A 25,805-nucleotide genomic window follows, 5' to 3' on the forward strand; every position below is an offset into this window, starting at 1 on the left:
GTTTGAACTTCGTACTAGTCTGAACAGCTCCGACTTGCCAATAGGATTCCAAGAATGCATGGAGGCTGCCTTATTTTTAAATTTGCTTGGGAATATACTTCTCAGCTGCTACACAGGAAACAGTCAGCCCATCCATTACAATTGCTTTCCTGAGACCAGATTTGAGGTATTTTATGAACTCTATGAGGTATATTTGATTAATTATGCAAGATTGGGGAGCGGAGTTTCTTTGAGATCCCACAGATGGGCACGTAAAGGACAAACAAAGTAAGCGCTGCAAAAGACAAACATAAACATGCCTGCAAACACAATTGTTCACTCTGCCTTGAATTACAAAACAGCATTTTTTACATGGCTGGAGTCTTAGGTCATAGCAAGTGTCAGTGGAGAAGAATTCAGAGAGGCGAGGATGCAATATTCTAGAAATACGTCTGGTAGGACCTGGCTTTGGAAGTAACTTTTCTCAGAGAAAAGGCTTTAATAACAAGCAAGTGTATCAGATTTCTGCAAACACACTGCTAAGGTCGGCAGAGCAGCTGGCAGCAAGGCGAGTTCTGTGACCTGCTCCTGAACCCTTCAAACTCATTTCCTGTCAAGCATCAGACCCAAGAGGACAAGCAAAAAGCTGTTAAGCTCTTTTCTAGAAGAGTCTGAGATTAGAATTCCAGTAATGGCTCGAATTCCTTTCCAGTTGTCCTGAACTGGCCACTTGCAGTGATCGCCGTGCCGGATGGCAGCGCTGTCCTCCTCTGGGGGATGGAGGAGGGAGCGGGGGTGGAAGGAGGAGCGAGGCCATGGAAAATGGGATCCAGCTTTCCCGACGGCAAACGGCGGAGTCAGATGTGCCTGGTTTTTTGGAATCGGCGCTGCCTCCCGGGGATGGGAGCAGGTGGTGGGCATGGCCCAGGGGTCCTGGGCAGCAGAGGGAAGCCTGGATGCTCTGTGCCTCTTCCCAAAGGTGAGTGCCCAGCGGCCACCATCCTCATTCCAGTATGGAAAACACACGGCTGCACAGATTCGGTGGAAACAGCTCTTAAGATCTCAAGTAATTCCAATCTAAGGTCTTCCTCTGTTCCAAAGTGGATCCAGCAGCTCAGAACACATAAATTAAAAGAGCCTAGCAAGGAATACCTATGCAGTTGCTTCTGCACAGAACCTTCCCAGTTTTCTGCACCAGCTCTGCAAGGGAGTCCAATTTCACGAAGAGTCACGGCAAACACCTCAGATGCCTTTTGGGTTTATTTGGCAAGACCATTCTGGAGCCAGATTCTTCCATCCTGTACCATATCTGTGGACAGAAAGGTACTCTTCAACACCAGGACACATCCCCTTTCCTTCCATCTTAAGGAATCACAAGTATTTGTCTCTTTCTCTTTTTTTCTTTTTTTTAAGTTTACTCAGCCATCATCAACTTTTCTGTCAGCACCTTCATCCCTACAGCAAAGAAACAAATATTATGATGAAATTTTGGTTTTTCCACATTTCAGAGTTAAGAGGCAGCAGAGATCTGAATTTTTTGTATCTCAGTATTTTTTGACCTTTAATTTTTTGCATCTCAGTAGCTATCTTCAATTTCATCTTCCTTTCCAATTATACTGTTATAAACTAAACAACATATCTAAATATATAGCAGACTATTTGTATTAAGATGTAAATCCAATAATAAAGAAAAATGTTAAGGAAAGCAAGAGAAGTAAACTTTCAGCAAATTAATCAAAACATTTGCTTTCCATGTGGGTGAAAATGTGAATAAATCATTAAGGACAGGCTTGCTTGTGATTTTGTTTGTGTTTCTGTATTATTCTGTCTATTACTGGCCAGAGGCTTATATTCATTTCTGGAAATGATCCAGCCTCTGATAAATAGCACTTCCATAGCAGGTGTACAAACTGAACAAATTCTACCGTCAACAAAAAGTTAATATTTGGCAGGATTTTTGGATTTGGGTCTGTTTCCTCTAGTCAGTTCATTAATACAAAGTTTAACTGCCTTCCTTCCCTAACCCAGAAATAGCAAACAACCTCTCCTCTTTCCCCCCAAATCACAGAGCTCCTAATCACTGGTTTGTGTCCCAGGGACTCCAGTGCTGCACACAAATCACCATGGCCACCACACAATCCTTCATGTCAGAAAGGCTGGAGAATGCTTCAGTGGGATTAGATGTGTTTTCCAGATTTACTGCTGAAAATCTGGGAAACCTAGGCGTGAAGAGAGAAGCGAACATTTTAGTTGAGTTTAGTGGCTCTGAACTGGCCAGTGCAGCTGCTGGCTGAGCAGGGGCTGACCTGCAGCCAGCACGTAAAAATGCAGGGCTTAACAGAGAACAAATAAATGAGGAAAATGCCACCCTGGGAGAAGAAGGCTCGAGCTCCTCTGGACAAACCACAGCGAAACAAGATCAGCTCCCTCCTCAAGGGCACAGCTAGACTCTGCTTTCCCCTCCCAGGCCTTCTTTCCTGAAAGCAAAGGCTCTGTTTCGTGGATCAAGATGGGATTCCCACCCATGGAAGCAGTCTGGTGAGCAGCCACAGCCTTTACCTGTGAGCTCCACAGGGCTCTGACTGGGAATCTCTTTGTCCCCAGGGTTTATTGCAGGGCTCTCAACTGCTGGCTGCTCTTCCCAAGCATTTGGGTCTGAACTTGAGCTTCTCAGGTTCTCCCCCATGAAGCCCTAGATGTGTTCAGGAGTATTCCTGCACTTTGAAAAGCTTGGATGCACCTGGGGCACACTTCCAGCATTCACTTGACTGCAGTAAATTAAGAGTAGCTGTAGCCTCTCTCCAACAGAGGAGGTGTGCACAAGCAGAAGTTTGTACCTGTCGGGGTAGTCTGAAGAAGTGTACAAGGACAGAGATTTATAACCAAATCCTGTAGAATGTGCTGAAAACCATGTTCCCAAGATACTAATCACAGAGCATTGAGAGGCCTAGGACTCAGACAAAAACAAGTTTTTCTTTCACTTATATAAATCATTTTTTAGAAACCAAATCAAAAACTAAACTTGACAGTGCCAGGTCTCACTGACCTCAGTCCAGGACAGCAGTAAATACATGTCTTCCCTAATTAAGTTCCACTTGAGCTAACAAGTTAAAAACATATTTACTGCTGTTTTGAATGAGAACATTTGCATTTTCATCTATTCTTACAATTAGGGCCCTGTGGAGAGCTAAAAACAATTCCACATTCATTATCAAAGTATAAATAAAACAGAGCAGCACTTCCCTGTGATGATATGGCCAAGGCACTTATGCTCAATAAAGCACAGGATATGTGAAGTTTACCCTACAAAAAAGGATATCAGAATAAAACTAGAAGCAAACTCTGCACTGCGGATGCATTTCAGATTGTAGCAGAAAACATTCTTGCAAACCACCAGGCTGTACTGGGTGAGTTTTTCTGGGAGGTGTTACATGCTCTGGTACCAGCTCACAGGATCAGCCCTGAAGGCACAAGTGAGCCCCAGGCCAGGGGCACAGCTGAGGACGGGGGCACAGATGGCTCAGGAGGTCAGCACAGAGCTGTGCACTGATCAAAACCAACACCAACAAGGCTTTCCCCATGCCTAGGCAGTCCTGCACCAATATGATTAATTTGACATCCTTTTTTACTAATGTCATAGCTCGACACGGGAGGAATTTAGGGAAGCGATGCAAGAGATTTCAGTGAAATTGAGAATTTGTTTTTTTCGTGGTTTTTTTATGCAGCTTTTTTCCTTGAAATCTGTTTTCTTGCTTAGCAGCTTTCAAGGAAGAGTTACACCTGGGGAGGCCCAGTTAGAGTTGGGTTTGTTAGCAATCACCAGAGAATGGTGCAGGAACAGCTTTGTGACACCCTGGAACTCTGCTGGGACATCTTAAGGGTTTGCTTGTTCTGGCTGACCATCATAGGAAGGAGCTAAAATAAAATAGCCATATGTGCAGGGTGACTGAAATTTAAGGGCTGCCTCAGAATTGGTTGAGTTGGAAGGGCCCCACAAGAGTCATTGAGTCCCAAAAACAGGGGAAAGGAAGTGGAGCATGGCTGTGCTCCTGTCCCTCCTGCCCTTGGGCAGAGTGGGTGCCAGCTGCCCAGAGAGCTGAGAGGAAGCTGGGCTGCAGGGGGAGGCTTTGAAAGAAGATTGTTTCTGTCATGAACATTAAGGGAATTGCTGTGATAATCACTGGAGAAGGAGGGAGCTACAGCTAACCATGCATCCCAGCAAGAAACATAGCTCATTAAAGGAGGTTACCAAAAGAGGCAAAAAGAGGACAAGGTTAGAACACTGCAAAGCCAATGACTATTCATACATTGGAGAGTTTAGAATCATAGCTCCCAAACAAATTGAAAACAAGAAACTGAATTAGGTGCAGATGGTCTGCTCCTGAATAAACTTTGCTGTGGAAGATGCCACAAAGCACATCAATATCCATACCCAGTGCAACAATACATTTATCTTTGGGGGTGGGGAGGAAAAACCCTCACAGGTTTAGACAAGGTTAGATCAGCTTTATTTAATATTATCAGTGAGAGCTAAACTCAATTTATTACCAAAGGCCACGGGAGTGTGTGAAGCCCTTCAGAAAAGATTCATGTAGTCCCTCTTTCCATCTCTCCTTCCCTCCCCCCTGCCCAGATTCGATGTATACTCTACAATAGCATTGACATTTTGGAATCCACTCTTACAAATACCTCAAGGTTTGGCATAAAAACAAATAGCTGTCACCTGGAATGAGGCATCTGGGAAACTTGAGGAGGAAGTTAAATAGGAATTGGTTTGAGTCTTCAGAAAACCTATTTTTTTTTTAATTACAAAGGTAGAATTTAGGATTAGTTGTTCCTATTGAACAGCATGCAGTGAATTTCCCTCACTAGTAGAAAGTTATAATGTATCTGAATATTTAGCAAAAGTTTCTGAAGGACATTGTCCAACAATCTGAAATAACTTCTAGGAATTCTGTTGAAAGCATTAAGAAACACACTCTGTAGTCCTAGGATTCATTTAGGAAGACATTTATGAAACCAACCTCTCAAACCTTTTGCTTTTAACTTCCCATCTAAACAGCATTTGTCACACCCAAGGACAGCGTAGTAAAACGAAAACTTCCAGCAGTATTTCAATAGAATTCTCATTTTCCAAAGAGCAGGAGTTTGGTTGCAAAGCAAACATTGCAGCATAATGTCATAAATGCTCAAAAGCAGAGATATTATTACAGCAGAGATATTATTAACAGCAAGAGGAATTTTTAGGTCAACAGTATCTTTCTAATAAGATTCCTAAAGACAAAACCCCCACATCAATGAAAACAAGAAAAATTACTCCTAAATCCTTCTCATCCAAGCACTCAGATCCTATAAGGTCATATTTGCAGTCCATAACTTGTTCTGCATTAAGGAAGGAAAAGAAGTCTCAAGAAGAAAAAGAATCAGAACCCCAAAGTGTCAGCCACCTTCACTGTAAATTAGGTGACCTCCTCTGTGTTTTAAACTAAAGCATGCAAAAAGGTAACTGTGCACAGAGTGAAAAAACATCCTACACTGTTTGTCCTCCTGGTCTTACTACAAAAAGGACCAGAAGATCTAGAACAAGGAGACATAAATAATTTTGAAATATGCCAAAACTTTGGAAATGCCCACCCAGAAAAACTAGACAAGAGTGTAAATTTTTGCTTTAGTCAAGCCAAGAACTTCCCCAGATAATGACAACAAGATGAGAAACTCAGGATAATCAGAATAAGTAGAACATCTGGATAACTACGAAAAAAATGTAGGAGTAAACTATCACATTGCAAGAGTGAAAACCTGACCCTGGTGCATAATTTTGTAGGACTTTAGAGACTGCAAATACTCTCTGGTGTTATGGACAACAGTATTTTGTTATGGAAAAGGCAGAAGGACAGAGTATTTGTCACTATCGCTGAGCAGCAGGCGTGGGATGCTCCCTCCTGAGATTGCTCTGTGCCCATGCACGGTTTCATCTTCCATGTCATGTTCCTCAGAACCCCCTGCACTGCTCCAGCTCCCTCAGATCTCATGCTGGACACAGATGTGGTTGGTTCCTGAGATAACTGACTGCTAAAATAAAAAGCACATAAAGAGGACAGAAGAAAAGATAAAGTACAATTCTCTGCTGTTTCTGCCTCTCAGTTCCCAAGATCTTCCATTTGTCCCACTCCAAAGCAGAGGTTTCAGTTAGCACTTCCAGAACTAATTGGTGTTAACTTTTAACATGGGTTAAAAACACAAATAATTCATATTCACCTCCAGGTTGTGCAGGCTTGAGCAAATTCTTTATAGAAGATAACACTATTATTCTGCTATGTGTCCATGCCTTGGTTTGGTTTGGTTTTGTTTTAAATCACAAAGTTGACCTCATGATGTTTCTGAATTTGTGTCTTTGGAAAAACAAAAGAAATATCAAACCTGAGAGTTTGGGTTGTCCAGCCTTGGAGAAAAGAACACTCTGGGGAGACCTTAGAGCACCTTCAGTGCCTGAAAGGGCTACAAGAGAGCTGGGAAGGGACTTTTTCAAGTGCAGGTAGTGACAGCACAAGGGGGAATGGCTTTGAACTGAAGGAGGGCAGGGTTAAATTAGATATTGGGAAGAAATTCTTTACTGTGAGGGTGTTGAGGACCTGGCACAGCTTGCCCACAGAAGCTGTGGCTGCCCCATCCCTGGAAGTGTTCAAAGCCAGCTTGGATGGGGCTCTGAGCAACCTGGGACAGAGAAGGTGTCCCTGTCTGTGGTAGAGGGGATGGAACTGGCTGATCTTTAAGGTCCCTCCCAACCCATTCTAGGACTCTTTCCAATGAACAGAGCCACAGACCCTTCAGGAGGAATGTTTATAATTTTACCAAAACCAGAGTTAAAAGGAAGATGTGCTACTGTTTCTACATTATAAATAGTGGATAGTGGGAAAAGGAAAAAAATGTAAATTAAATAAATGTTTCCAGAATGCTGAGCACAGATGCCAAAGACACAGAAGCATTTTTGTGGTGTTTTGACAAAGCAGTTTTGTCTGTGACACACTGTAACAATAGTCCAGAGAACTTGACTGGATCCCTGGCACCGGCCAACACAAAGCCACGTCCAAGCAGAGAGCAAAGCAGGATGTGCATTGCAAACCATACGAAATGCAACGCAAATAATTTCCCAGTGCAAACCGTGTGAAAAGCCTCCATCTGAAGGCTCTGAGGCGGAGAAACAGTGGCAACACTGAGTCTGACATACTGCACCTCCCTGTCCCACAGCGAAGGCGTCGCCGGCAAACGGCGCTGGCAGCGGGGCTGGAGCAGGGCACGGCCCCTGCAAACACCAGCCAGCTTCACTGAGGGCCTGCAGTGCTGCTTCTGTGCCATAAACACTGAGTTACATCACGTTGTGGGCTCTCTGCTTCCTTTTCCTACCTCCGCCAGGGCTGGGACTGAAGGCACTCGAGAGGACGGTTCCTGTTCGGATTCAGGTGTTTGTTGTTGCTTGTCAATGCTGCAGCCCCACAGCAGTGAGTTCTGCAGTCTTTCATTAGCAGGCACCAAATGGCTAACTATCTCTTGTCACAAGGTCTTTAAATCTAAACTATCCAATTAAGAAATGACACCTAGATTATTTTCCCTTTTAACCCAATAACTGATCACTCGAAGCCTGCAATGTGGAGTTTTCTGCCCAATTACAAAACACCACCCAAACCCATGAAAAAGAAGGAAGAAGGTAAAGAAGAACAACCTGTCTCCACCCTAAAACCTCCATCTTGCTTCATATTTATTACTATATTCTAAAAACCCAAACTCTAAGTTTTCCACCCTGTGATATTACACACTTCTAACCAACTCCACACCCATGATCCCAGTGCTATCAATCAATTTTGGAAGCCTTATCCACAGCCTCAGGAAAAATGCAGTGTTCTCCTGTGGGTCTGTGCCTTTCAGCACCAAAAGTCTGAAATTCTCAGCATCCAGGGTTCCAACATCACGTGACTTCACTGAAGCTTGGTTTGAACCAGAAAAACAGATCTGCATTTCCTGCCCTTTTAAAGAATTCCTTGGCCTGCAGCTCAGCAGGAGGGAGCCATCAAGCTTGGCCTGGAATTGTGACACGAGGAAATGTCTCTGAGTTTCTTCTCCAGGTGGATCTCTCACAGCATGGAGGGCAAACAGCCCTGCTGAAGTTCCTCTTTAGCTGTGAGTAATTGTGCTCACTCTCAGAGGCTGCACAGGAGCAAAGAGCTGCCCTGTCCTTCCCGTCAGGAGCAGCCTCCTGTCCTACTTCCATTTCCCAGTACTGGAGCTGTCCATCCTAAAGTGTGCAGTGACACTGACAGAGGCACCAACAACACCCTGCTGCTTGTTGCAGGAAACCAGCACCACTGGACATTCTTTTAGGTGCCTGTGCATGCAGCTTGGGAAGGAAAGAAATTTTAAAAAAAGGAAAGGAAAAGGAAGAATTAGAGGTCTGCAGGCAGTTTCAGGGCTCTGCTGACCCAGGGGCAGTTGCTCATTACACACAGCAGTGAATCTCATACACCTCATTCTATACCTGGCAGCCAGTGCTTTGTATGACATGTGTTTTACTTATAAATACTTTACATTATAAATAATTCCAGAGATAATTGGGAAAATTCTGTAGCCAATACTATAAATTATGGCTCTACAGCAGCTTATTCTGATCTGTGTCTTTAAAGGTGAATGTTGAAGGACTGAGCCCCGTTTAACACAGCAAACATAACCAGCCCAAGGCAGATCTCTCCTGGGGCTGTGCTCTCAGGCTGCTGAATGCTGTGACATGGAAGTTTTCCATTATTTTGCAGACCACAGTGCATAGGAAGCACTGACCAGTTTCTATAGTTGCTGCATAGTTCTGAAGAGCTACAGTCCAGCCAGCTGACTCTGCAATAAAATAATTCCTGCATCATATATTCATCTTGATTACTGCTTGTAACAAACAAAATCTCATCTTTTTTTTTCTGTGAAATCATAAATCCACAGAATTAAAAGCAATTTATGGTGTCACTTCCAAACCCATGTGAAGTTTCCCAGCATCCCATGGTTATTAACAAGTATTATTTTTGTTCTTTTTCCAGAACACAGTATTTTGGAAATTATGATGGTAAATCCAGAGAGGACAGAAACATGGTTCCAAAGTACTCTGCTGAAAGAAAAGCAGCTTTAATAACAACAGCAAATGCTGGTTTCCATGTGACCAGAGCTCAAACTCAATTTAACAGATATGATAACCTTCATGAGGGATGGAACCTCTGCTTTGCTGAACTCAGGAGGAGCTTTGCCAAATAGTTAGTCCATAATGGCCAAGCAGGCCATAATTTCATCCCCCAAAAATTACTTCAGGAGTAACAGTAGAGAAACAAAGGAACTAAGAATAGCCCTTTTCCTGGTCCCACATACACGACAGCTGTTCAGCTGCACGATTTCCTGAATTTTGCTACCTATGACAGCAAAGGAATGGGCCTGTCAAACAACGTGCCAAGACAATGGAGAGCTCCAAATATTTTTATCATTGACAATGCTGTTCAGGAAGTTAGTTACAAGTCAAACTAAGGGCTGCAGTATGCAATATATGCTGTTTGTATTCATGTAATCACTGAGAAATGCTCTAGCTGGCCACGGTATCACTCGACAGCAGAGCAACTGATCCCTCCTGAGAGTCAGCTAAATCCAGAAGTGCTGCAGCAAAGCAAGGAAAGATCCAGCTCATGGAAGATGCTTGGCTTGTCTGAAGTTACTGCTACAGCCATGAAAACACAGTAGCTGGGGGATCTTTAAAAAGTGCTTTAGGATGATGTATCCATCCTATTGCACAGGGAAAGAGCTGGCTGCAGGTTCCATCCTATTCCATGCCTCCCAAAATTCCATCTAAATGGAATTCACCTGCGCCTTACAGATAAATTATCCAGTTTGCCACACACTAATTCTTGTCATAGTTTCTAGCATGAGCTGTTTAAAAGATCCTGCCTCAACTGGCATGTCAATGACGTGTGTAATGGACAAAATGCAAAGTGGAAATACACCCTCCCTGGATCAAAATAGAGGAATCTCTTCTTCTGAGCACAGGAGATTTCTTGTTGCTCCTAATTGTAACAGAATTTAAAGAAATAAAATATTTTATGACATAGCAGAAGTATGATTTTTTTTTTCAGATAAAATATAAAACATAGTTAACAAGAGGCAAACCTATCACTGCTTTCTAGCGCACTGTACTGCAAAATGAGCCAAGACTCCTTGGTTGGGAGATGGAAGTGTTTGCATCTGTGAAGAGTCAGTCTGACTTCAGTGCCTCATGCAGCAATTACTTACACATGCTTTTAGAGCAAATTACAACATCAAAATATTCTCCATCACATTAACAGAATGTCCAAACTGTCTTTTATCCCCCACAACTTCAACACGTTCAGCATATGTGCAGATTTGGTATTTTATTTTAATGTGGAAGAATTCCACTGACATGATCAGGCTCAGAGGTATTTCTGATCTGCACCAAATCCTCTGGGAAGCTGGATTGGATACAGAAAGGCTCTGGTGTAATGTACAAATGAGATGCTGAAGGTGGGTTAACTTCACTCATCTTCTCCAGTTTGTTTAATTTTTATTTGCTGATTCTGAAGCACTTTTTTTCCACAGAGGCACATATGGAAACAAACTGTGCAATGAGGTAGTAAACAACAGCTGCAGGCACCTTTTGGCTTGTTTCTATTTCTATAGCATATTAGCAGCTTTTGCTAGGGCTTGGCAAAGCTCCCGGTGTTACCACTCAAAGGGAAGGGAAAGCACCTCTGAATTTACCTCAGATCAGCTCCAGCAGGATGCACCATCCACAAACTCCATCAAATGTGCTGTGAGAGACCAGTGCAACACATCCCAAACACTCCATGAGTCCTGCAGCTGCTCCTGGGACAAGGATTTGAGTAATTCACAGAAGCTTCCCTTCTCAGGGCAGAGTTCAGCGCCTGGATCCTGGCATCTCAATCTTACCCCTCACCCTTCAGGGCTCCCTGTGAAGCTGGCTGAAGGTGACATGTTAATGGCACACAAAAAAACCACCAGGGAATCTCTCATTCCACATACAGGAATCCTTTAGCACAAGAGACATCAGTGAACATCTTCCCAATGCAGGCTGCAACAAACCATCCAGAGCAGAGCACAGCCTCAAGCACATATTCCCAAAATATTCCCAAAATATCACGCTAAAACACTGCTGCAAACCGAGCTACTCCTGTTCAAAAGCCTTCCATATTTTAACAGTTTCTAGAGGACTGCAATTCCTGGAATTGCACCATCAATCCAAACTTCCAGCACTTCCCTCCAACCTCTACAATTACCTTTGGGAGCACCAGAATCCCATTTAGAGCCCTGGTGGCTCTTGGTGGCTCCAGCCATTCCTTCCTGCCATTTCATCCATCCAGAATGTGCTCCTGGCAAGGGCATGAATCACCTGGGATCTCATGGCAATCCTCTTCTCCCCTGCAGAATAACAAAAATATCAATTTAAATAACACATACTAAAATGATCAAATTAATGCAAATTGCATCTTTTTCTACCCCAATTTTGTTCTCAGTCTTTCTCTTCAGAAGAAAATGCTGCCATGCTCCTGAAACATAATTCAAAGGCACTGACAACAGATAAAAACACAGTTTGTAATTTCTATTTGGGTTGGAGATTTTTAGTCTTGCATTCTCCCAGGGGCTCTGCCAGCCTGTGCAATTCCAAGCAGTCTGGCAGCCTTTTTCAAGTTGTGTAATAAAGAACAATTTTCCCATTTTCTCCACTTGCCTGGCTGCTGCCCTGCCCACTCTCCTCATTCAATGCCACCTTGTGTAACAAGGCAAAGGCAAAGAGTTTTAGGATCTGCTTTAGACTTACCTTATTTTGCTTGTGTTGTGTCTGTAAACACCTTCTCATAAAGGCCTGGACTTTGCATTTCATAGAGAAATGCAGGATAACACTCATAATTTAAAAGTATTTTGTACCCTACTAGTATTAATCCAGCAGTGATAAATTCAGATGCTGGCTGCTCTGAGGGTTTCTTTCCCAAGTACTCACCTCTCTTTGTAACTGCTGTTCATGTTTGGTCTCAAAAATGACTGCAGGTTCCTCTCTCCTCTCCCACTCTCTTCTAGCCTTGCAAACCAGAGTGTGATGACATTAATTTCTGATTTGGCAAGAAATCCTGCATATTAACTGTTCTCTTTTTCAAGGGCTCTGTGACTGTTTCTTGTTGAAGTGCACAGTGTCACTGGGCTTTTGTCTTTAAAAGGAACAGTTTTACATAAAGCAGCAGAAACTCAGATTTGTTTTAACCAAATGTTAGCAATCCAAAAATTAAGTGTTTATGTTACCAAGTTCCTTTAAGAGCAGCAAAGGTAAGAGTTCTAAGTAGCATTTCTTTCCTCAAGTATTTATTAGCACTGATATTTGAGCCCACTTTTATTGCCATATCATATATTTTTCTTTTTCCCTATGCAGATGAAATGGAACAGGCATGTTTGCTACGTGGTTTCTGGTTGAAAAAACATTCAGTGGATGTACCGAGGGAGACTTTGTTTTAGGTGTGGTGTTGGTGTTTCAAACTGCTAGGAATTCTGTCCTGCAGAAAATAACAATATTGATTACATAATATCTCAAAATAACATTAGCAATAATTAGCAATAGGACACAGCAATGCAGTAGCAATCTTTGGACAGCTCAGCTGCACTGAAAAAAACCAAGAAAATTTATAAACAAACTGGTTTGGTTAAAGCAATAAACAGAAGGCAAAGGCACCCATATTTTACTGTATGGACAAAATCCTATATTTTAGGTTATTCCACATTTGAGAGCACCCACACAGCAGATAAGTGTGTTACATCATGGAAAGAATGGCCCAAATTTGGAAATTCAAGAAGAGACTTGACAGTGCATCCTTTGTACCCTCTCCAGCAGCTGATAATAATTTGGCCCAGTGGGCTCTTGATAAACAAAGCTGTGATGTTCTCCTGGAAAGGCACTGATAGCAACATTAGCAATGGTATTTCCAAAGACCAGAGTTCAGCATTCTTGATGCTGGCTTCACGTTGACCTCTTTCCTCAGCGCTGTTAAATCTAATTCCAAAGAGTGATAATCACATGTCAAATGCTGAGGGTGTTTGAAACCCAGGCTCAGATCCAGTGTTATCCCTCATGGCAGCCCAGCAGAGCACACTCTGCTCCCCAAAATTCCAAAATACACATGAACAGCTTGAACCAGCCACTGGTTTCAGAGCACTTAGAGAAACAAAGACCTTTTCCCTTTTGGCTTGCAGCACATCAGAGCACCTGCAAGTATTCAAGGCAACGAGCTGACATGGATCACCTCTGCTTCTCCAAAATTTCTCAGCTAAATTTGGTCCTGATCAGACAAGCAAAGGTCAAAAACAAACCAGAGAGTGAGACAAGTTTGGAGAGGGGTTTTGGGGAACAGCTAAAGCAGGAGCAAAGGAGAAGGGAAGCCTTCCTGTGCCGTCAAGGTGTGGCTGCATGGGATCCCCTTCCAGGGCTGCTCACCTGCAGCTCTTCCCATTTGCTCTGGGAGCTTTCCCCACCCCAGGCAGGGCCTTTTTCCTGTCCCTGCTCTGATCCTCTGTCTACCAGCTGGACATGCACTGAGAAAATCTGCTGTTTTCCTCTCTGCTGTACCCTGGCATCAACTCCTTGCTTTGCCAGGCACCAGCAGCCAGCCAGGGCTTGCTTTTCCTGTGCCCTTCTCCACTTCCTGACGTGCAGTTTTCATAATCTCAGTTCACCATGGCTAGGTGAGAAGAGTTCTATCCAAAATCCCACTTTCTAACGTACTCCAGTGAGAGCAGTAATACAGTAATACATTTAGAGTGTCATTGGAGGCCTCATCACACCTCATGTAACTCAAACGGATAATGAAAATTAAAAGAAATTGCTGGGCTGCAATCCCAATATGAACTGAAGGAACTCTGTTTGGGTTGCACATACATATTTTTCAAATAAAGTTATCCATTTTCTTGAGATACTATCATGGAATAAGGAAAGCTCTCCTTATCTCAAGTATTGTATGAATTTAATTTAAAAGAATTAAATATGCATAACGTTTCACTGTGAAATGGGGAGCAGGTCTGAGGAAGGATAAAGTGGGAAAGTTGCACTGAACTCTGTTTCCAGGAAATGCTTGAACACCAAAAGGCAACAGGCATGCAGTGACCTAGACCAGGGGAGAAATATTTTTTCAATTGAGGCTTTTCAGACAACAGGTAAAAGAATTTAGTGGCAGTCCATAGCAAGTTGCTGGGATATGCATGGCCTTAGTGACAGCAACATTGATTTCTGATAGCAAAAACAGAAAATCTGCTTGCATGACAAAAACCTGTGTGCAGCAGTCTTTGAAGTAAAACTCACTCAGCACCACAGGAAATATCTACGTGTTTGGGTTTTATTCTTAGGCTGAGAAACTTGTCTCACCTGCCACTGTGTGCTCAGCTGTGTGGTTTTAATGACTGAAATAATAACTGATAAAACCAGCTTATCTGAAAAAATTATTTTTCTCTCCAGAAATTTGTGTCACTGAAGAAACAAAGTCTCAAAGGCCTATGCACGAGGAAGGGCATGCAAAATGTAGATTTCCGGTTAAAACCAGATGTCTGATTGCTGTAGCAACAGAATGACACCTTCTGAGAGTGTCAGAAGAGCTAGAGCCTGCCCTGCCACTGCCAGCACACATCACACTCGGTGGTCAGTGACACCATCCCACACACCAAGAGCAGCTCCCCAGCTTATTCCTGGCCCTGGCTCATTAGCACTTGATGGGATATTTCCCAGCTTTTCATACTCATACCAGAAAAAGACCTTCTGCAAGCTTTCATTTCAGTCAGGGGCCTAAAGTGAAAGAAATCAAGTTAATTTTTACTTAAATTTTGATTGGTTTCTGGTCAGAAAACAGTTTTAAAGATGAAGAAAACTAGTTGTTTTAAGTACAAAAATAGGAGAGATTTTTGAACTTAATTTTGCTTTGAAGCAAATACATGATTTACCCTAATTCAGGAAGCACTGAAAATGAGAGCTCTTTGAAAATTAAAAAGAATATAAAAAGAATCTTACCAGCATCCCAGAGAAGCAGGCTGCCCAACTTCATCAAAAATCAATGGCAATTCCAGGACCAACCCTTCAACAGTATTTTGTTTAAATTCCAAATAATTTGACTGCATGAAATACTACAAAGATTTAAATGCTTTATACTAATTAGTCAAAGTATTGTTAATTGAAAACTTAGTGCAAGCACTTGCTTCAACTACTGCATCAAAATATTTAATGTGAGGGATGATGTGAGCACAGCAGAAGTAAAACGAAGTTTTAACTATTGTGATGGCTCAAAAGCAATGCAACACAAGCAAAGCCTGTGCATGCAATTAATTAAACTTGAGAGCATTCTACCTGCACTATTGCCCCATTATAGTGAGATTCTCTCATAATTACACACAATTTTATGATATTATCAGTTTGAATTTACTGGAGGTCTTGACATGAACAGGGATGTTGCACCTTGTATAATTCTTGGACAGTTAATAGAATTCAGATGGACACTACAAATTTTTTGACCTCCTGTTTGGTGACAGGTTTGAATTCCAAGAATTCTGAGTTGAACAGCAAGAGAAATTAATTAAACAGCAAAATATTCACTGATACTCGCTGAATATACACTGATAAACAAGGCATTCATAAATAAAATAAATTAAGACTATGCCATATATTTTTCTAGGTGAGCAAAGGGGGAAGAAGGAGCATTATTTAATACCTGAAAGAACTGCTACCTTTGTATCTCCTTCCAGGATAGTACTGTGGTGATTTTAGCCTAATTTTAACATCTCCTGCTATTGCCTGTTTTACAGATAAAAGTATCAGCTCTCTGTGAGCCTCCCCTAAAACACTTAAACACATCCTCACCAAAGAACAGACAATGGAAAAACTGAAAACAGCTAAAATTACCAACATTTCCTATTCTGAGTGGGCAGATTCTGACTTCTAAGCAAAATTTGAAGAGGAAGAAATCTTGAAGTATACGATGCAAGGCTGAAACTGGACAAAATGTGATTTCCCACTGGATGTTGACTGCTAAGTGAAGAGAGGAAATAATACTCAACTTGCAGCACCCTTACTGACAGTCAATTAATGAAAAACCGGATGTGGAAAACATAAAGACGAAAATTTCCTAAACAAGGATGTGGATGCTGCCCTTGGCTTGCACAGTAGCCAGAACTGGGGAAGAAACGGATCAAATACAGACAAACCCCAAAAAGTAAGTGCAACAGTGATGCTCAGCATGAACTTCAGCATAACTGGGGAATGGGTAGATTAATTCCAGTTTTCTGACTCTCCAAAGCAACCACAGGGTAATCATGAACAGACAAAATATTTGGATGAACACAAATATGAAAAATGAGAAATGTGGTACAGCCACTTCAATATTCTCCAAGAATATTACAGGATGAAAAGGCAAAATGACAGTATTTGGACAAGATCACTGCATTTTTGTTATGTCTGAAATTCACAAAATATCAGATAGAAATAACGTGTGTGGGATGTGACACAAAATTTTGAACATTTGTTCTTGGGTCTGTTAGCTGTTTGTGTACCATTACATAACCAGTGACCCACACGTGTGGCATGCTAAGTATTTTATTTTTTAGTGTAGTAATTCTAAGCTCCATCAAAAGAAAGGGCTTTTATAGAAAACACTTGTTAGATAGGAAAGAGAAATCACTGATAAAAGACCCCAGTAACAACCCTTCAAAGCCCAAACTCACCCCATTCCTCCACCTACGCCGTGGATGTTTTGTTAATGAGCACAGAGGACAAACAATCCTCTCCCCTTCTGTACGACCTGCAATGTTGCAATTCTCTTTTCTACAGTAGGAATGTTGTGATACACAGAGTGGGAATAGTGATATGACACAGCAGAGGGAGCACTGCTCATCCCCAACTCCTGGGTGGATTTTTCTAGAAAACGTTCAAATATGAAGTTGGATCCCTTTGTACACAGCATTTTTTCCAAACAAATTCTCGGTTCCTAATTCTCTGCTGCTGCTGCTACAGCTCAAACACAGTGGCAAACCCTGTAGCTTAAGCTATGCTGACTTGTCCACCTTTTCTCCAAGTCTCTGTTGGAATCTTCATTTTGCAGAGAGCCCTCCAGGGACACTGAAAACTTTGTGTCCTCACACCGAGAGCCTTTTCTACCGTTCCCCTGTACATTCCTCACACGGACACCACAAACACCACGTCTCTCATGTCAGCTTTTATTGGGGTATTTTTAAGTTAAGTTGCTCAAGTCCATTTTCCATCAATACAGACACTAAAAACTGAGATCAACATTTAAGGCAACATTAGCATCCATGCCAAGCTCAATATGCAAACCACGTCCCCCAAGCACCGCAGCACCCCAGCCCTGCCACGGGTCCCCCCTCTGTCACACCTTCCCTTCCCACCTGGACTCTGCTGTCCCACGCCATACTCAGCAATTCCATTTACATGCACAGTCTCAAGTAAGACCTTGCCATTTGTTTTTTTTAATAGTTTCTTTTTTAGGAACTAGATCATTTTTGCATAAGGTGATATGAGTGAGATACATCTCAGGGTGAAAGAATGCAGTTGACTTATGTTGGCAATACCATACAGAAAGTTTTTCTTAAAAAATATATTTAACAACAGTATTCAATGACTTTAGTATGAACATTACGTGTATTTAGCCTTCCTTTTGGTAAAGGCTATACATTGAGACTTGTTAGAATGATAATTTTGCTTTAAATTCTGATTTCTTTAGTGTTACTGTTGACAAGTGTTTGAGTTAGGGATGCCCAAGTGCAACTTTTAGGTAAGAATATTTACAAGTATACAAAAGACCAGGTAGTTTTGAATACACCCACTATTCTTAATACAGAGTAAATAAGGATTTGTCTTGTGCCCTTGTAGAATATTTCAACAGGTGGGTCTTGCTTTTGTTTCTCTTTTACAGTAAAAGGAAAGTTTTTACTTTTCCTTAACGAGTGTATTTATTACAAGATGGTTAGCATACATATATCACATAACATACAAGCATTAAAATTGACCAGTTACAAAATAAGCAGTGGTATGTATATCTTCATATAACCTAAGAACAGGATCAGTATTTTACAAAGTACATATAAAAGTACTTCATATACAAAGAAAAATACAAATGTGCAAACACCATTGTCACAGGTGGAAATTTGTCAATTGAAAAATGCTAGAAAAATCCTTCATATTTTTGTTTTGAAATTGCAATTGCATTAAAAACAGTTGCATTTCCTATTGTGTGTGGTGAGAAATCTATGTTCCTTTCTGACAAAATACATTAGTTATAAAAAAACCCACAAAGTTTAATAACTGAAAAATCTTGTAAGTATAGTCATTTTGGTTAGCCTGACATTAAATTACAAGCAGAACGTCTGGAAAAATGAGAAAATAGTGAATCATATTTACAGACCTTTTGTAATATTAGTGTGCTATTTAACATATTAACATTTCAAAGTAAAAACAATGGCTTAATTACCTACATATTCTACTCAAAGTCCTCATTATTTGTAGACTGTAAAATTTCAACTAATTTGGGGCTATTAAAAATGTTTCGCCAGGATTTTAAGCAGAACAAACACAAGTTCATCAAAAGTAAAAATCTATAAACAGTCTCCCAATTAATGTGCAAAAAAATGTTTAAAAAGTATCAAATCACAACACCTCAAACTTCATTATGTACATAGCTAATATCTGTAAATGCTGTTAACTAGCTAGTTTTGTTTTGTTCTGCTACAAATAACTTACCTCTGTCCTGCAAAATGTCTGCATTGTAAAGATTTCAGTGCAAGTGCTTGCTTCATTGTTTAGTGCATTATCATGTTCGTTATTTTTTATTTTACAGTGAGCAGAACAGCATATAAATTAACACATACAACTCACACACAAGAGATCCTTCATCTACTGAATTGCTAGTTTGTTGTTTACCATTGCTCCAGAGTAGTGTCAGCCAGTTTTCTTTCATTTATCCCATTGGAATTGCAAACAGAATCTAAAATAAAAGTGCTATCTATGGTCTTCAGGAAATCCCTAGATTTTGAAAATCCATAACAACATTGCAGAAGCACTCAGCAGAGCATGAGATTAGAGAATGACCTGCACACTGAGAAGACACTTGAAAGTCTGGCATCAGGCAATTTTACTTTTTTGGTCTTTAAAAATATTGACTGTCTATAAACATTGGCAACCTGGTGTGTATGTCACTGGACTCACAAGCTTCACTTGTTTATCCATTTTCAGGAATTGTAGACATGTTCCCTCTTATTTATGACTAGCTTGGAAATAAGACCATTCTGCTTAAAAATCTAAATAAAGTGGAAATACACTTCTTATTGAAAGGGAAAATTTCTACACTTTCCTTTGGACAGGTTTCCTAACAGAACAGCTCTGAAATGAGAAAACTGGGATCAGATGCTAGTGCAAATACAGCCCACTTTTCTAGCTAGGAATTCTACTGAAGAAAGATGAAATTCAGGATAAATGGATTATTATTTTTTCAAGTCCTCCCCGCAGAAAAAAAAAATAGCAGTTACAGTGGTTATAATTATTAAACAGAAAAGAACTTATTATGAACTTTAATGGCTGAAATGTAAGAAAGGCAGGTTGTGTGTCAGTAATGTTCCAACATTCAGTTTCTTCCAGGATGAGGTGCTTTAAATGGGACTTAATCATGGAACATTTTTCTCCTTTCTATGCATCTGAAATGCAGCTCTGGATCCTGTCCATCCATTGCTGAGCACTCTGTGCATCTTGGGCACAAAAGTTATACACACGTTTATTTGTCTTCAGCTGCAAAGGAAAAACAAGGACACACACGTCAGCACATGGAAAAGAAAACCTGCAGACTTTAAACTGCAATACTCAAGTGGGTCTGAATGTAACCTTTTTGAGCTATTGCTGCTGAGAGTGATGCCAGCTACAGAATTTTTTTTTGTGTTGAGATGGCACAACAGCTCTTTCCTAGCTCACACCTTCCAGCAGGACTGGAAGCAGAAGCTTAAACACACCAAGGGAAGGAAGTTTCACATAAAGATCAAGTAAAGACCAGATATATTTACATCAAAAAACGCCTTTTCACTGGCATGTTTTGGAGCTCCAATGGTTGGAGAAGCAGGAATCACAGTTTCCACTTCTGCAAGGTCTATGTGTCCCTTGCAGCTCGTATCCTCCCCAGAGTCGTAGTATCGCAGCTGCAACAGAGAGAAAAGAAAACCCAGACATGCTTTTAGATGGACATTTCAGATCAATTCCCTTTTCCTGGATACAGCCTGGGGGCATTGGCTGCTAAGGGTGGCAGGCACAAAGATTACTAGGAGCTGAGGAGGTGGGGGAAGAGTATTTTGTCCCCAGAGCTCCAGAGCAGAGAAGCAAATAGGCATGGGTTGCTGTGGGCAGAGGGCACATGAGGCAGGAAAGCAGAACCATTTCTTCACTGGTCATTACATAAAACCAACACAAAAAGTTTACTTCACTGAGGCATTGATAGAACACTTATCCTCTGTATTTCAAGAATTTAAAGTGATCAGCAGAAATTTAAGAGTAATTTTAGGTAATTATGAACCACACAGAAAGCTCATATTTTCCTGTACCGCACATAGAGGTTGAATGAAGTCTGTGCTTTTTTTTCCTCCTTGCAAAGACACTTTGATATGGATATTAATCACTCTGTAAACTGAGTTCCAACATGCAAACAAGTTCCAAAAAAAGCCCCCACAACAAAATCCCAACGAATTCCCATAAGCCAATGCAAAATAGCAACAGAAACTTTCACAGCAAAAGTCAAACAACAGAATTCCAGCTAGGATTGACCTGTATTACTCCTGCATCTATCATACTCAGAAGGTCATTTGGTTATACAAAAAATGTAAAAGTTTCTTTTCCTCCTGCAAAATGAACCTTTTCTCCTATATATAAGATATACAGGATATATTAGGAAGAACAATTATAAACAGCACATCTGTTGGTATTTACCACACTGATACTGAAGTACTCAGTTAGCATTTCAAAGGATGCCTGTCTTTATCTATATTACATGTTTTTAAGTGTATGGTCTACAATAAATTAATTTTTTTTTAAACAAAAGCATACATGAGTCTCAGAAGTTATAACCACCACTTTGTGGAATATTGGGCTCAGAATATTTTACTGCAGAATTCCAGCATACATTGTAAATTGGATAAAAAGTTTAGACCAAGAGATGTCGATTTTTGGTGCTCCTTTTGTACAATGATTAGGTAGAACACTTATGAATAATTTTGCTACTAAATTTACATGACTGACTAATCTAAAACACTCCTATATATTTTTAAAACACAATCATATATTTTTATAAAATACTCCTAGATGTCTCTTTCTAAAAAATAAAAGGCGAAATACTGAAACCCCTCTGTCCACTCAGAATTCTGCATCAGCTACAAGATACACAAGACATTGATAGGTCATGAATGATGTAGCACACATCACATCTGAAAATCATCATTACTAATATTCTTTGTAAGACAAAGAATCTATACAAACCCAGTCAATAAAAAAGAAGCAACATGATAATAATAAAAATCCATTATCTAAAGAAGTTTTACCTGGTGTTTTGTCACATCCAGCACAAACCAGCGAGGTTTCCAACCTTTTAGCAAAGCTCCTCTTTTGTACAGCGTACCTTCAAAAGATCTGAGAGGGACAGAAAACACAGTGGCATGTGACCCCATAGTATGGATACTGCTAAGAAATAAAAGCCCCAAAATGATACATATTAAACACTTACTACATACATATGAAACACTTATTTTCCTGCAGGAAAACTAGCAAGATTTAAACCAATGGTTTAGCTATTGGTAACTGTGACACACAGATTAAACACCCTTTTAGTACTTTGGATGCATCAAATGTACAATTTGCTTGTGCATCTAATGGAAGGGAAGGGTGAAGGATGCTGGTAGGAGATAGAGACCCACATACTGAGACAACTAAATGTAATCAAATCCTAAAAGAAGGAACAAGGTAGCCACAAAATGTTCTGTGCACATGAAAGTTTCATTTCTTCCTAAGGCAGAGACTTTTACCAATCTAATAAAATATTACTAACTACTGTCTGATTATTCAATGATATTCAGATATACTGATTATTATCACTAACTGCTGTCTGATTGTTCAGTTTACCTATTTTCATCATTCTTTGATGTGAAATGATTGTACAGTGTGGTTGTTCTTCTGTCTACTCCATTGGAGGGAGAGATGCTTGAACTCTGCTCCTCACCCAGCCCACTGTCAGGTATTTCCAACAAAGACCTCTTCTGATAGGAATGCAGATTAGGTGACATCATTCCTGAGGAGCCAGAAGGATGTCTCCGGAGCTGAAACAGAGGGAAATGAAAGAAAAAAGGTAATGGAATGTGCTTGCATTGCGAGATGGTCTCAGTGCTGTACTGATAATAAATACATGGTACAACATCTAAGTTGGGAGCTACTGTGAGGCCAAAAAAAAAAATCTTCCTAATGCAAGTCAGTGCTGCCTCAGAGAAGAAGCCAGAGGGATGGCAATTCCCTGCATTTCTTAGGCAGAAGGGTTCACAAGGTGTGAGAAATCAGTATTTCAGAAAAGCTTCATCTATTCCAGTGACATAATACTGAAAAGTGTTTGCCTTGCTTTCTCAGAAGCATCTAAAACTGAACAGACATTTGGATACAATTTCCCTGATTTCAAAGGGAAGGAAGGGGGGAAAGGAAAAACTATGGCTTCCAAGAGCTACTTTATAGATCCATATCATTTCAGCAGAATCCCAATAACCTGGAACAAGAGGGATCCTGTATTTGGTCCTAATCTAAATGACAACACCCTACAGATACAGTCTTGAACTGGTAACTCAGTGTGCAAAGTTCAGAGGCCAAGCTCCCAAAAAGCAGCATCCACCTTTATTCCTGGTGCACACAGAGAGCAAAGAGGCAGCCTTTGACTTAGAAAGTATCTATACTGTCAGCTATTCTTGTTACCACACTCAGGAATTGGAAACACAAGCATGAATATTCCTTATCTCTACTTAACAATTCCATTTAGCCGTGAAAATGTCTTGACTCATCTCTGAGAATCCGTGATATCCTTTTGGCTACTTTCAGGAATTGAGCTTTTTTAGTACTTCAATAATCTTTAAATGTATAAATCATACATTTGTGCATTAATAAAATGCTCATTTTATCTGTATGCCTTAAACTACTTTGGAAAATCAACTAGATAAACAGCACCAGTAAAAATACATTTTTCAACATGAAGAAATAAAAAGCCAATATCATGGGTTAGAACAACATATTCAGTTTTTCAAAAGCAGTATTATACTCCAAGAAATACAGTGATTTTGTCAGTGCCTCAGGTAGCCTATATAGCAGGAATGGAATTCTTCCACTGGAGAAGCTTTTTTCTACTTACATTGTCTTGTCTGGTGTCATCCTTGAGATTCATTTTGACCCTTTCCCACAAAAGCTGCCACCTCTCTGGGCTCTGATTTAATTTACTTTCCAACCTCTCGATTTCCTGAAAAGAGTAACAAGGGTTTCCTTAAGAATAAACGTTTCTAACTGATCACTCCATGGCAATCATTTTTATACAACCATTCTCCAGTCAATGTTTTCACCCAGTGAAGTTCACAACCCTCTGTCACAAGAGCTATAAAGTGAGAGCCATCAGAATCAGGAGTCAAAAGCACCCAAGGACAGCATCAACCACATTTTGCTCTTCCTGCACGTCCCAGGTTGGAGGAGCCACCAGCTTTCAATTCTCCCCCAGTTCCCCTGAACACACAAAATTCAACACCCATTGCCATAACAGAAACACAACACTGATAAGGACAGGCTGTATTTTATGAAAATATTTACAGAGAACAAATTCTGTGCTGCGACACCAACATTGTACACTGCCAATATTAACATTTACCCTGGTTTATAAAATGTGATACAAAGCTGTAATAAAAGAAGGAAATGAAACAGAAAGATTTATTCAATCTGGATGCCAAACTGTAACAACATGTTCTTGTTGTGGAACTTGGGAATATGACCTATGTTGATAACCTCCAGTTAGGGTTATTTCCTGTTAATAAGACAGTGCAAAGTTAAGTAAGAAGAGGCAATTTTATGAGTTTATGTTTACTTGTGAACACTCATTCATATATTTGTCAAGACTTTGAAGCGTGGTCCATATTCTTTGCCATGTTTCCTTTCTCCATTTTTACTTTCAACAGCTATATCATTATGAAAATCTTCTTATTAATTAAATAAAAGTAAAACCTCAATTTTGGAAATTCAATTAAGAATTAATGATGGAATAAAAATTTGCCACAGGATATAGGCCTCTCATGCTATATAGAAGCTAACTAAGTACCTAAGACTATATTTTCCAAGTAAAGAAACTCTCTACTTACTTCTGCCATACTTAATAATTAAAGTAGATTTCATAATATTGTCCAATTCCTATTGATATTTTGATTGAAATTTTTTTCAGTAAATTGCTATTAATTGAAAGACAAAATTATTATACTTTTAAAGTAAGAAAAGTAAAGTAAGAAAATATAATTTCTTTTGATAAAGAAATTAACTTCTGAACTAAATTTTGAACTCTTAGGTGAAAATAAAAAGCCAGCATTTGACAATGTAACAGGAACAAAATATTTCTACAAACTTTTCCTTGCTGAAGATAAATTGGAAAACTCCAAAGTGAAACTAAATCTAAGAAATGTGGCTTAACAGCAAGAATCAAATGAGAAGCTTTAAATACTGAAGGTAGCTGAAAGTCACATTTGCTCTCCTTCTGCTAAGAAATAAAACGAGAATACTTTTGTTTGGAGTATCTTCAGGTAGATTAAAAAATAAGGGATGATGAACACAAGCCAGACTAAAGCCTTCTCTAGATGACTTGTTTGTCTTTGAAAGAGCTGAATGGAAAACACTTCTGGAGGCATAAAACTGAATCAATTTACCAGACACTTTTTAAAGTAAAATCCTTTCCAAATTGCTGTACAGGATATAAGCTCTTTATTGCCCTGAGTTAGGCAGTTTAATCTGATCATTCTCTTTCTGCCCTACTCTTGACTTCTGAGTACGAGTCCTTCTCTGCAGAATCTGGAAGTAAGTGAAACTTGTTACTTAGCAACTGGGTCACATTCCTTCTTTTTTGGCTCCATAGTGAGTAGTGCTTCCAGAACTTAAAATGAAAAACTTTCACAAAAAACTTTCAACAATCTCCTGCATATAACTTGAAAAGTTAGGACTAAATTCTCCTTTAATAGACCCCATGTAACAAAACATACATGGCAATAAATCACTGAGATTTACTCTTGCCTCTTCAGTTTTAAATTTTACAGAAAGCAGCAGATTTTTTTTTTCCTTTCCATGTGTGGAATGGATTCAGAGTAGATGCATTTCCTTGAAAGAAAAAAATATCTTTAAACTGATCTCTCTGGTTGATCTGCTGTTGTCCAGGCTTACAAGAGCAGAAATATTTATATATAAAAAGAAAGGTTATAACAAATTAAATTATGAGATGATCCATTTCCTGCAATTAATAAGCAGCAATTAGCATTACTGTGCCTTCCAGAGGATCTGCTAAATAACCAGCTTTGGAATACCTGAATGGTAGAGACAGGAGTTACATCTGCAGCAACTCCAGAACCCTGGATGCTGATCCTTTGCACCCACAGGATGTCTGTGAATGCACACAGGTTCATTTCTCACCGTTCTGAAAAATACCAGGATCTGATCCACTCTTAAA

The 25,805-nt window shown here is 40.1% G+C and overlaps 1 protein-coding gene across 11 annotated transcripts in view; it reads right to left on the reverse strand.

Annotated features, from left to right (window-relative positions):
- Positions 1 to 17,248: 17,248 nt before the first annotated feature.
- Positions 17,249 to 25,805, reverse strand: part of SBF2 (SET binding factor 2) — a 230,524-nt gene continuing 221,967 nt past the window's right edge. For all 11 annotated transcript variants that reach the window (XM_064425493.1, XM_064425489.1, XM_064425488.1 and 8 more), the window contains 5 exons: positions 23,472 to 23,576; positions 22,211 to 22,404; positions 21,634 to 21,721; positions 20,113 to 20,244; positions 17,249 to 19,843 (listed from right to left, as the gene is read on the reverse strand). In XM_064425493.1, coding sequence (XP_064281563.1) covers positions 19,745 to 19,843; positions 20,113 to 20,244; positions 21,634 to 21,721; positions 22,211 to 22,404; positions 23,472 to 23,576 — 618 coding nt within the window. In that variant the 3' untranslated portion in view covers positions 17,249 to 19,744. The remainder of the gene's footprint in view (positions 19,844 to 20,112; positions 20,245 to 21,633; positions 21,722 to 22,210; positions 22,405 to 23,471; positions 23,577 to 25,805) is intronic.

The sequence above is a fragment of the Passer domesticus genome, chromosome 6 (assembly GCF_036417665.1).
Source record: "Passer domesticus isolate bPasDom1 chromosome 6, bPasDom1.hap1, whole genome shotgun sequence".
NCBI lineage: Eukaryota > Metazoa > Chordata > Aves > Passeriformes > Passeridae > Passer > Passer domesticus.